Source organism: Glandiceps talaboti, chromosome 16, assembly GCF_964340395.1.
Source record: "Glandiceps talaboti chromosome 16, keGlaTala1.1, whole genome shotgun sequence".
NCBI lineage: Eukaryota > Metazoa > Hemichordata > Enteropneusta > Spengelidae > Glandiceps > Glandiceps talaboti.
In genome coordinates this window covers 7,459,835-7,472,584 of record NC_135564.1, presented here as the reverse complement: position 1 = coordinate 7,472,584, position 12,750 = coordinate 7,459,835, and the positions used below count along the sequence as shown (strand labels likewise).

The following is a 12,750-nucleotide window of genomic DNA, read 5'->3' as shown; positions in this document are numbered from 1 at the left end:
TTAGGGGTACTTTATATTAAACCATTAAAGCCATTTTGCTGTGATTGACATATTATTTTGAAATCTGTAATCGCCAATAGAATGTTTAATTTACCTCTATGTTGTAAGGTACATGTGTGTGTGTGTGTGTGTGTGTGTGTGTGTGTGTGAGGGAGAGAGGAAAGTGCCAGTCAATAAGAAAGGCAGACAGACAGACAGACAGACAGACATACAGACAGACATACAGACAGACAGACAGACAGGCAGAAAGAGGTTGCTCTGTTCATATAACAAAATGATATCATTAACACAGTTTTCATTTTTAAATAAACATTAATTCTTTTTTTACCAACCAGGTATAAGTGGACAAGTGAGTATCGATTCAAATGGAGACAGGGACGCCGACTATTCCTTGCTTGAGATGACAGATACAGAGAATGGTGTTTTCACTGTAAGTGTCTTTGTACTTTATTTCATTTCTGAATCGATGTGTGCCTCCTAGGACAGATTTTGCTATAATTAGATGTTGCCTGCATTAGGCGCGCATGCGCGATTCTTCAACACGTCACAAGATCCGGCCTCGTCGATAGGGACGCATAATCTCGCTTGCATGGGTGGATGCATAGAATCTAACGTAAGAATATGAATGATGATACTACTTTTATTACATCTTGCTTGTATGGAGTGGATAAAAAAAAATATCATTACCAATTTTGCTGCCAGTATATATTGTATCAAACGAGCATAGTGTATAAAGAATGCACGTATTCGTAGCAACATTATTCGACAGCGTGTGTAGGCCGTCGCTGGTATCCTCAATCCATGCAATGCATCCATATGGTCTCGTCAGTTGGCTGTGAAGTACAATGTAAACTTTCATCTAATAGACAGCAAAACTTCTTTCAATAAATCATTCACTGATTAGGTTTTTTGGTGAGTGAATAGATAATGATGATGATGTAACCAAGCTCTCTAAAAGTACCAATTTTGTAAGATATGAAACACTTCTTTCATATATTCTTGCGAATATTAACGATTGTGCTGCTATTTTTCGCTTATATTTCAAGATGGCGTGTGATATCTCTAGGTATGCCAATTATGATTGTGATAGCACTGTGGAATTCCGAGAGCTAATTTTTCAGCTATCACAATGCTAAAGTGCGTAGGTTATGTCTTTGAGATATCACATATTACTTGTGATTCATTAACTAAATGATTTAGAAATCGTTCATTTACGGATATATGTCAAATCCCGGGTAGTATTATTCAATTTTCGTTACAAAATTAACCAGGATGTCATTAAGATTTCAATGCTTGTAAAAGAGATTGTTTATAAAAAAACGATAGCATTTGTATGAACGTACAGCACTCTTAGCTTCTCCTAGTATAGTTCCTATTGCTGTGAATTTTGTTTTGTAAAGAGGACGAGTTCATGTTTTTCGTTATTCACACTGTTTACGTCTGGATATTCAGAATACGATGCGTTTCGACACAGAATTGCATATACCGTTTAGCTTTTTGTTTGATATAACCATGCAGAAACCAATTGAGAAACTGGACATGCTACACTTTAAGATAAGCAAGATTGAATGAGTACAGTTTCTTGCTACATTTTGTATAAATGGAACAAACTACACTCGCCACCACACAGACATCAAATGAACACCGCAAAGGACATTTTACGCGCCCTTCATCGGGTGCTTGATACTAAGAAAAATATTGGTGCCCGAATGTCTGCATCATGTGGAGTTGCAATACAGTTAAATGGTTTATTTGCTTTTAGACTAAATGTAGCAAAAATACGATCTTGCAATTGAAGTGTGGCATATGCTGTTTCTTGTTGATTTTTGCGTGGTTGTATCAAACAGAAAAGCTGCACAGTATTGTGAAATTCACCGTACAGAAATGAGAACCTGGAATACAGGGAAGACACTGGGATATATATATATATATATATATATATATATATATATATATATATATATATATATATATATATATATATATATATATATATATATATATATATATATATATATATATATATATAATTGACTGGGTGTTGATATAACCACATAAAAGTGCTCAATACGGTTAGTAGAGCGAATTATATACATATATATATATGTGTGTGTGTGTGTGTGTGTGTATACGGTCCTTCACTCACAGTGACATGTTTTCTTCAGCAATACAATAGAGACCAGTTAACCTGAAACAGTCCGCCAACTGACTCTACAACATATAATACATGTGCTACATGTTTACGTCCTTCAGCTGGCTTGAAACATTTGAACTAAAAAAATGCATTTCATCATCTGGCTCATTTTGTTACTACTAACATACTATACTTGCATAAGCTACCTTTCTAAAGTTCACGGGTTAAAAATGAATGAACTGTACTAAATATATCATTGTCCAGCCAGACGATAAAGTGTAGTAATGTTGGTAAGATTTTTGTAGAACCAGATATGATATTTCAGGTTAATTGGCTTCTATTGTACAAGAAGCCCCGAGTGATTTTATGAGTATCGGTCACTGTGATCCCTAGCAACGAAGTACGCGGCAATGAAACCCTTACATAAAATACTGTCAATGTAGTGGCGTATCAAGTGAACAGACAACATGCCATTGTAATAAAACATGTGCGTAAGAAATTAAAGAAATAAAGCGAAATTGCTGGAATGAAATATAAAACGGCAATGAAATATTATCCATATAATACGCTAGTTGCAGTCTATGGACAGCTGCAGTCAAATGGTATATGATTAACACAGCCATAAATGTTTATTACTGAGGCATTGTCGGAAAATTACATTTCTGTGTTTACTGAAGGTTTTTTGAATATCAGGTTTCTTTGGGGAAAAAGGAAGGACTCGATATATTATATTACGAATACACCTAAAGGTATTCCTGAGCTATAAACTTGTACAATAAAGAACTGTCACTTAAAGAAGATGGGCAAAGAATCACTTTAAAACAGCATAGTATGCACGTGATATAAAATGTGAAGATTTACGGATGGTTGAAGCATATTATTTTTTTCAATACCGTATCACTGATAACAAACTAACCCGAATAAGTGTTTCTTGAAATGAAAAACCTTTCCTAAGTAGTTTAGGTCATATGCATGCGTTCTTTCTCCATATTTTACAAGTCTTATTGGCTGGCAAACAAATAGACTACCATATGTAATAGCTTGGGTAATTCTGTTTTGATGGTTTTGAAATAAGAGGGGATAAAAAAGGTCACATGATCGCCAATGTAATTTTACTTCCTCGGTTGACAGATGCATGGAATTATTTCTGTTCGTTGATTTTAATGCTATTCGTGATATTGTGTTGAGATGAACAATTTGTGGTGTCCTTTCAATGAAAAACAAATATAGCCACATATTGCATGTGCTTATAACCGCGAATGTAATTACACAGCTATAGAGTAGAGTAATGTACCATCCTGTCATATTGACAAGCTGAACGTTACAAACACAGATAGGTTGGGGGAAAATGTGGTTATATTTCACAGGCGTGTGCTGCGTGAATCATTGTGCGCAAGGCGGGTCACGTAGAAGTGAAATGAAGAAGCTAAGCACAGATTTTTAGGATTGCCCAGAATTGTTTACTTCTTTGAGTAGGACATGGAAACCAATCTTACTGTACGTTAACAAGGAGCTTGTGCGATACAAGGCAAAGACTTGTGGATTATCTGACAAGTGAAGGCACTGTACAGACAATACATACATATACTCGACAATGTATACAACGTAGTGAAAGCTTGTACAACTAGCACTGCATAATTGATGGATATCGTGAGGCTTGTTTCTTGCAAACAATGTTTGCGCAGTGTCCGTATGGCTCTTTTATGAAGACTTGGCGATTATTGCCTGTTCATTCCCGTCAATAAATAGTTAAATAGCATTAATGTCAAACTTTTCAGAGACATAACACAGCCCCACAGAAAAAAAACATACTGTAGGATTTCAGTAATTTCACTGGCGAAATTATTTCTACGATGTGGTGCAAAGTTTTTCTCGAATTTATTAGATCTTTAGGCATGTTCATATTTACTGTATTTTCCCCGAGGACAACGATTTAATGAAACAACACTAAAACCGAAAACAGGTGTGGATGTTTGTGTTAAAATATAATGTTAAGTTAAAAGTCTGTTTGTTATTGACGAGCATTGAATGTACACGCTTGGAGACACTGATACGATTATAAACGCCTGCATAATATTCCAATTTGTAATATTTCGAATTTTTTTGCGTTTAATGCTACTGCAATTTAGGGCGATGGAAGGGTATAATTTTACAACATGCTGAGTTTAGAAATTATACAAGTACACTTAGTCGAGGACTGAATTTCAAAACTAATGTATGTCTTCCAAGATTGAACGATTTTTAGCACAAATGAACTGAGTAGTGCTATGGGCATGGCAAAGTGAATGCCTGTCTATCTATCTATCTGTCTGTCTGTCTGTCTGTCTGTCTGTCTGTCTGTCTGTCTGTCTGTCTGCCTGTCTGTGTGTCTTTGTCTGTGTCTCTCTGTGTGTAAACAACTTAAAATCAAAAACCGCTAGACCGACTGCCGTAATATTTGGTGGGAATATTACCTTGGATGTGTTTTTTTGGTCGAAAACCTTAAACTCAAAAACTACTGTACAGATCGGTCTGAAATTTGGTGGGAACATTCTTTAATAGTGGTGTTTAGATTAAGAATTGTTCATGACATGATGATCCCATCAGTGATATGCAAATTAGGGCTGAAATGTGCCTTTTTGGTCAAAAATCTATAACTCCAAAAGTACTAACTACTAAGCAGATACGGCTAAAATTTGGTGGGGGCGTTCTATGGGTGTTTAGATTAAGAATTGTTCAAGACATGATGATGCCATCAGTGATATGCAATTTAGGACTTACAAATGTGTCTTTTTGTCCAAAATTTATAACTAAGATAGACATAAACTAAAACTACTGTTGCGAAATGTAATAGTGAAGTCTGGTATTTTTGCAGTTGTACATAGAAGGCCACACATCAAATAACGATACAATATTGCACAATGGATTTTTCAGATTAACAGATTTCATGCACGATGTATTTCTGTAGATTTGCTTGGAGACAAAAATGGAACATAACTAGACTTAAATGATTATTGGTTGTTATTCACCTTAATTGTGAAAAAAATAAATATTTGTAGCGATCTTAACTGTAATCTAAGATATAGTGTACGTTTCACTCAGACACGTTCACCATTTGATGGGAATATCATTGCTTATCGTAGAACATAAAACTTTGCATCTGTCAAACAACAACTATGATTTTAAAGACTTGCGTTTTACGTCTTGGTTACGTGTGGACATAATATGGAACATGGCATGTATGTCTGGCTGTGTGTGTGTGTGTGTGTGTGTGTGTGTGTGTGTGTGTGTGTAGGAAGGTAGGTAGGTAGGTAGGTCGGTCGGTAGGTCGGTGCGTACGTACATGCTTGCAGTGAGTGAATGCGTATGTATGTATGTATGTATGTATGTATGTATGTGTGTGTGTGTATGTATGAATGTATGTATGTATGTATGTATGTATGTATGTATGCATGCATGCATGTATGTATGTATGTATGTATGTATGTGTGTGTGTGTGTGTGTGCGTGCGTGTGTGTGTGTGTGTGTATGTATGTATGTATGTATGTATGTATGTATGTATGTATGTATGTATGTATGTATGTATGTAACACAAATTGTAAATAGGAAGTCCTGGAGGTCATTGTATGTTACAGAGGAAAACATTCCATGATGATTATATTTTTTGTACTAACTAAAATTAGAATGATTCCTTCAGGATTATTTTCGATGAGAGCTGGATATGACATGTTTATCTGATATGTTGTATTATTCTCGTCATTACTTTCTTAATGGAAGGTAAAACTATCTGTTATCACTGATCGTGCCTTTAAGAGAAGGTAAAGCACAAATTTTAAATTTATAAAATACATTACAATAGTTCAGCACTTAAAGTATGCTGATTATATTTGATATACATTGTGCAAAGTTCAATTGCTAATCGTTAAGTTCTGTACATTTTTAACATTTGATATTCAAAGCATAAAGCTAATGGCTTCTCAACGACATATTATACTTACTAAATATCGAATGAAATGAAAAGATGATGGCATTTCACTATGGTGCATAACAGTGAATTGCTTTTAAACGGCTTCATATGTGATTGGAATTGCAGTATATTTTCACTCTACAGGCTATTCGTACCATGATGATAATTTAAGATTCTAATAATCAATGAAAGAGCACAAATATCTTTGGTCTATTTAAGCCTCACTATGTCAACAACATATGATATCATAATCAGACTGGAAGAAATCTCCAACCTGTCATCTAAGTAATACTTAAGCTACCGATGGAAGAAAAGCATCGTTTCTGTACCCACCGGAAAAAAAATCACATTTAAATATGATTGACATATTCGTTCACATCGTCTCGTGAAAGTCCTTCACTGACAGCGGAAATAGTGGCAAATATGACTGTGTGTAATTTTCCCAATCTTGACCAACCATTCGATCAAAGTAATTGTAAGTGTTGCCAGCTAATATGTTGTCCAAACTTTAAGATTGGAGAAATTTCTACCAGGTGAAGTCCAAGTGAACTTGACGTGACCTGAGTGCAATGATGAAGATAGTACATCTACATTGTTACTTTGTTGCCGTTGTAAGTTTATCTTATCGAAAACGACTTTGTGTCATGTAATGAGCAAAGCACCGTAATTAATTCGCAATGAGTATGCGCAATATATCTGATTCTATCACCCAAATAAATACTGTCTGACGCCAGAGAGAGAGAGAGAGAGAGAGAGAGAGAGAGAGAGAGAGAGAGAGAGAGAGAGAGAGAGAGAGAGAGAGAGAGAGAGAGAGAGAGAGAGAGAGTGAGAGAGAGAGAGAGAGAGAGAGGGAGAGAGAGACACACACAGAGACAGACAGACAGACAGACAGACAGACAGACAGACAAGACAGACAGTGGGAGTGAGAGTGAGTTTGTTTGTGAATTGATCAAACGTCTTTTCCCAATAGTATAAAACCTATCAATTAAATGAAGACGATATTGCTATATAGAGTACCCTTATCCTTCGAGTCTTTGTATTCCTATCACGATTGTCCACAAGATATACAATCTCACGTTTATTTTAGCCAATTCTCTGTTAAATAACGATACTTTTAGTTCCGTGTGTACTTCCACTACAATTTCTCCTTAACCTACATTTGGAGCCTGTCATGGTAAGACAACTGCTCACAAGATCGTGTCGTTGAGAACATTCGTGGATGTAAGACATCTACAGAGTTGAGAATTAGTTTAAAGATTAACATTGCTGTATCCATTTTAAATTAGAAATCAGCATTATATCAGTTTTTAGCACAACTAAACTAAAGGTTCAGTAGTGCTATCGGCATCGATAAGTGTCTGTCTGTCTGTCTGTCTGTCTGTCTGTCTGTCTGTCTGTCTGTCTGTATGTATGTATGTATGTATGTGTGTGTGTGTGTGTGTGTGTGTGTGTGTGTGTGTGTGTGTTTGTGTGTGTGTAAACAACTTAAAGTCAAAAACTGCTGGACCGATTGCTTTAATATTTGGTGGTCATGTTACTTTGGATGTCTAGTTGGGAAATTGTTCAAATGAAAATGATCGCATCAGAGATGTGTGTTTTGGGTAAAAAAATAGATTTTTGGTAAAAAAACTTAAAATCGAAAACTACTGGGCAGATTGGCCTGAAATTTAGTCGGAACATTCTTAGGGGTAAGTGTATAAGATTTGTTCATGACAAGATGATTCCATCAATGATATGCAAATTAGAGCTAAACATGTGTCTTTTTGGTCAAAAATCTGTAATTCCAAAACTACTGAGCAGTTTGGGTTGAAATTTAATGGGGATGTATTTGGGGGTGTATAGATAACAACAGAAATTAGTAAACAAATGAATAAATATTTTAAAAATGTATGTAAATGTGCCTAACAACAAGACCACGCCCATAGCAACAGTCAAATGATCATGTATATTGCAAAGATAACAACAGGGATTAATAGACAAATGAACAAACATTCAAAAAATGTATGCAAATATACCTAGCAACAAGACTACACCCATAGCAACAGCCAAATGATCGCATACATTGCAAAGATAACAACATGGTTGGATAGACAACAGGATAATCATTCAGCAAATGAACACCTATACCTGGCATGGATCAACATGTGGGTAAACATTTTTTTAAACTGTACAGTTGTGCTACAACGCCATTGGCCCTATTTTTCATTATTTTAACTGATATTGCTGAAACTGGACAATTTTGTGCAACTGTTTTGTTAGATATAATGATTTACTTATAATATTGTACATCCTGAACAATATTGAATCACCTGTGGGTAAACGCATTTGCTGTACACATAATCCTCACCCTAAAATCAGTACACCAACGCAATCACGATCTTAACCTGTTCCTTTACTACTTTATATGGATTAAATTGACCTGTAATTAACATAAACACAATGATTAATTGGTATTTAACGATTATCCGTGAACAGTGTTGTTTGTTTGTTTGTTTGTTTGTTTGTTTGTTTGTTTGTTTGTTTGATGGAATATAATAATAACCCCAATTACAACTAGTGCAGCTTTCAATGTCTTTTGTCATTACATACCTACCAGCATAAATTGTAAATCTTACGTCACTGAAATCTTCACTATATAAATAAATAAATAGTATGTTAGAATTGGCTTACTCCCTGGATACCTAAAACAATGTTCATATTACATAATCCTCAGACATTGTGCATCTTGTCCGTGTATTTTCTTAATTGAACATTTTCAGAGCTCTGCTTCTGCAGTATGTAATGTTTGATTCATACCTGACGACCACTTTGCAAGTTTTTGACGTAAAAGTAAAGTACTCGATCACGATTCTGTAGTTGCTAGTATTACACAAAGGACTGGTGTTCACATAAGTAAAAGCTGAAACAAGGCCTAGGGATACTCAGCAATGAAATATTTACGTTACGTTGTTTTTGAAAGAAAGATACTAGAAGTGCATTCTGTAGTCCCTTAAATATTAGCAGTTCTATTAAAGTTGATGTTTTTCTTTGCAATTTACGGATGAGCATAGCATAGAAACTAGCCATGTTTAGAATAGTGGTTTTTCAAAATATTCGACTCTGAGTAGAATTATCGTTTTCCGATTCCAGTTGTATTAAGTAGTACATTTATAATATCTGTATTTTATAGTATCGAATATTAAGGTCTAGTTACGTTCGATATATTTTGACCTGAATTTTTCTTGTCAAATGTATGCCACTGATAAAATGTAATTCCACGGCTTTGTGATCCGTAATGTGTCCATCTAGACATTCCTTTCCCGACGAACCATTTCCTGTCTTTATTTCGTTCGCATACGATAGTCTCTCCTTTCCCCATTAGTTGGAAACGTATTTGAAATTTGGAACACTGCAGCCTGCCTTAGAAAAGGAGAAAGGGAAACCTGTCGACAACGTAACTAACATGTCGCAGTAACTTCACGCGCAGTAGTTCGCGAGTTATTCGAGTGTAGCCAAAAAGCAAGTGCATGGTATATATAGAAATTGAAGATTCGTCATCAGTAGTCAATTACCCCGTTACGACGCGTACGCATGACTAGTTAACTATACACATGCTCGTCGTTTGAGTTTTCTCAAAAGCAAATTTCTTGGTCCAAGTCAAGCTGCACACAATTGCCTAGTCCCCTGTCGTTCTTCACAGACGAAAACACACATTCGCGTAATAAAATGAAATAAAACAAACTTTACAATATGTTCTATACGACCGTATACTTTTGATAATAATATAATTCCCGTCTCTTATAAGCCTCCCTTGCGGCGAGGTTCTATTAATGATGTCCAATTTAATTGTCCATCTAATCATAAAACCCAGGTCCGCCTGCCTCTAGGCAAAGACATGTCATCATTTATGGCAGAATTCTGAATTACTACCTCTAACAATATTCGCAAGACCCAAGCGCCATAACTATTTACAGCCAAAGCAGTTAAACCAAATCTCCAGTTTTCAACATAGTTAAGGACATCAAGAGGTATTTGTGATCATTTTATTGCGAATATACAATTGTATACGATGGTTGATTCAATTAGATAATAGACGTGGATGATTATTCGTTGGGCACTGTCGTCTTTAATGTGGCAATATAAGTGAATAGCGAACAGGTTTTATGCGACGGACTCTTCTTTTTGATTATTGAATAGCTTTAGGTGCTTTATCTAGATAGCTCATGTATTCGTGACTGTTTCAAGGTTGTTTTTTTCAGCACAACTGAACTGATGTTCAGTAATGGTAGAGGCATGGTGAAATGTGTGTGTGTGTGTGTGTGTGTGTGTGTGTGTGCGTGTGTGTGTGCGTGCGTGCGTGCGTGAGTGCGCGGATGTGTGTTTGTATGTAAACGATTTAAAGTAAAAAATCACCAGACGGATTGCCTTTGTATTTGGTGGTGATATCGATATTAGTTAGGGCGTGTACATGGAAAATTGTTCAAATACAAATGATCGCATCAGAGATGTGCGTTTTGGGTCTAAATGTGATTTTTGGTTCAAAAAACTTGAACTCCAAAACTACTGGGCAGATTGACCTGAAATTTGATGTGAATGTTCTTGGGGTGTTTAATTTAAGAATTGCTCATGATATAATGAGCCCATCAATGATATGCAAATTAGGGCTAAAAATGAGTCTTTTTGGTCAAAAATCTATAATTCCAAAACTACTGGACAGATTTGACTGAAATTTGGTGGAAGCATTCTTAGGGTGTTTAAGAATTATTCATGATGTAATGATCCCATCGGTGATATGCAAATTAGGGCTAAACATGTGTCTTTTGGTCAAATGTCTATAATTCCAAAATTACCAAGCAGATGGGGGCTGAAATTTTGTGGGAACGTTCTAAGGGGTGTTTAGATTAAGATGTATTCTTGATATGATCTCATCAGTGATATGCAAATTGGGGCCTAAAGGTGTCTTTTTGGTCAAAAATCTTTAATTCCAAAACAAACTACTGAGCAGATTTGGATGAAATTTAATGAGGATGCCTATACGGATGTGTACATGTAGATGTAGTCACAATATGATCATTCCATCAGCAATATGCAAATGGGGTCTAAAAAGTCTCAATTTGGTCAAAAACTTATATCTTGAAAACTACATGGTGAATGGGGCTGAAATTTGGTAGGGATGTTTCTGGAGGTGTTATTCGCAGTCTTTATTCAAAACATTTTGACACACACAACTGGCCCTAGCAACCATGGCTACAACCTTAGCACCAGTGAAGTGATAATGCATATGTTGTGCTACAACGCCATTGGCGCTATTTTTTTATTTGATGATGTCAACACCTCTAGACGTACTGCATATTTTGCATCATTAATATTTAAAAAAGATGGCTTTGTAAACCGCCATATAAGTTTTAGATAACTTGGTGGTATACTGTAGGTACTTTTGGCTGCGATGGCCATGACGGTGGTAGCTGTTATAGTGGCAACTGTTGTCGTCTTCGTTATTGTCGTCGTCGCCGCCGCCGCCATCTTCGTCGTCCTAGTGCTATTAATAGTGATTAATATTAATGATGCTTTAATTAATTGTGCAACAGATTGCTTTGCCAATACTTTGTCATTGAGAAGGTTTGAACCAATGAAACCAGTTTGCCTTGAAAACAAATTTTCTGAATGGCTAAAGTCCTTGGACAAGATTTGAACCACGACTGTGCCCCAGTCAACCCAGCTGTATAATTGGGGACCTGATAGGATATAAGTAGCAATGTGAATACTTTAATCCTCTGCGCTTACAAAGGCTGCAATGGATTGTATGCTCCCCAGGGAGTTGAAATATAAAGGGCCGCTGTGCCGCTATAGGTCTGTGCCAGGGGTAATAATAAATAAAAAGTGCTTTTAAGCACAATGTGCTATATGATAACCAACGTTATTATTATTATTATTATTATTATTATTATTATTATTATTATTATTATTATTATTATTATTATTATTATTAAATGCAGTTCATTTCATTCACTGCACAGTGTTGGTTTGTCGCAAACCTTTAACGGCGTACTCGGATCCAGAGTTGATCGTAAGCTTGTATGTTTATGAAATTGTAACGGTCATGTTTGGAACAAGTACGAACATTCTGATGTTTGTCCAACCGTGATGATTCTGTTGTTGAACCGTTCATCGATTTGTAATGGTCATGTAAGAATTATTGCAATCACGTGACAGTAGTAATTGTAGTGTCAAACTACTAGCTGGACGGGTATTCGATAGTAGGATTTAGAATATTTCATCAAGTTCTTTTTATTCGGATTTTCAGTTTTGACCTGCAAAGAAACATTTTGTCGTTTCTTTTCTTGATCAGTGCTTGTCTCACGCTTTTTGACTAAAGTAAACGGTACTAATGAAGATTTACAAAGGAAGCAATTTGTCATGTCAGCTAAAAAGTACAGTTTACAAGTACAACGATTGTTATAGAGAAAGAAGATGATGAAATACCTACACATCCGTTACGACGTCGTCCGCTCAGAATAAGTTTTATTTTTTGTTCGTTCACCAAATCCATTCATGGTAAAATTCCAACATGTACAAACCTTAGTGTACTGAAATGAGTGACAAGTGGCAGTCACTGTAAATATTGTGATCCATACTACAGTTTTTGTTCTATGTACACTTAAATCCACTCTTACTAATGGGGAGTAATCTT

General features: G+C 35.8%; 1 protein-coding gene across 3 annotated transcripts in view; it reads left to right on the top strand.

Annotated features, from left to right (window-relative positions):
* LOC144447513 (atrial natriuretic peptide receptor 1-like) overlaps positions 1-12,750 on the top strand; it is a 273,931-nt gene that overhangs the window by 220,753 nt on the left and 40,428 nt on the right. For all 3 annotated transcript variants that reach the window (XM_078137559.1, XM_078137558.1, XM_078137557.1), the window contains exon 4: positions 336-430. In XM_078137559.1, coding sequence (XP_077993685.1) covers positions 336-430 — 95 coding nt within the window. The remainder of the gene's footprint in view (positions 1-335; positions 431-12,750) is intronic.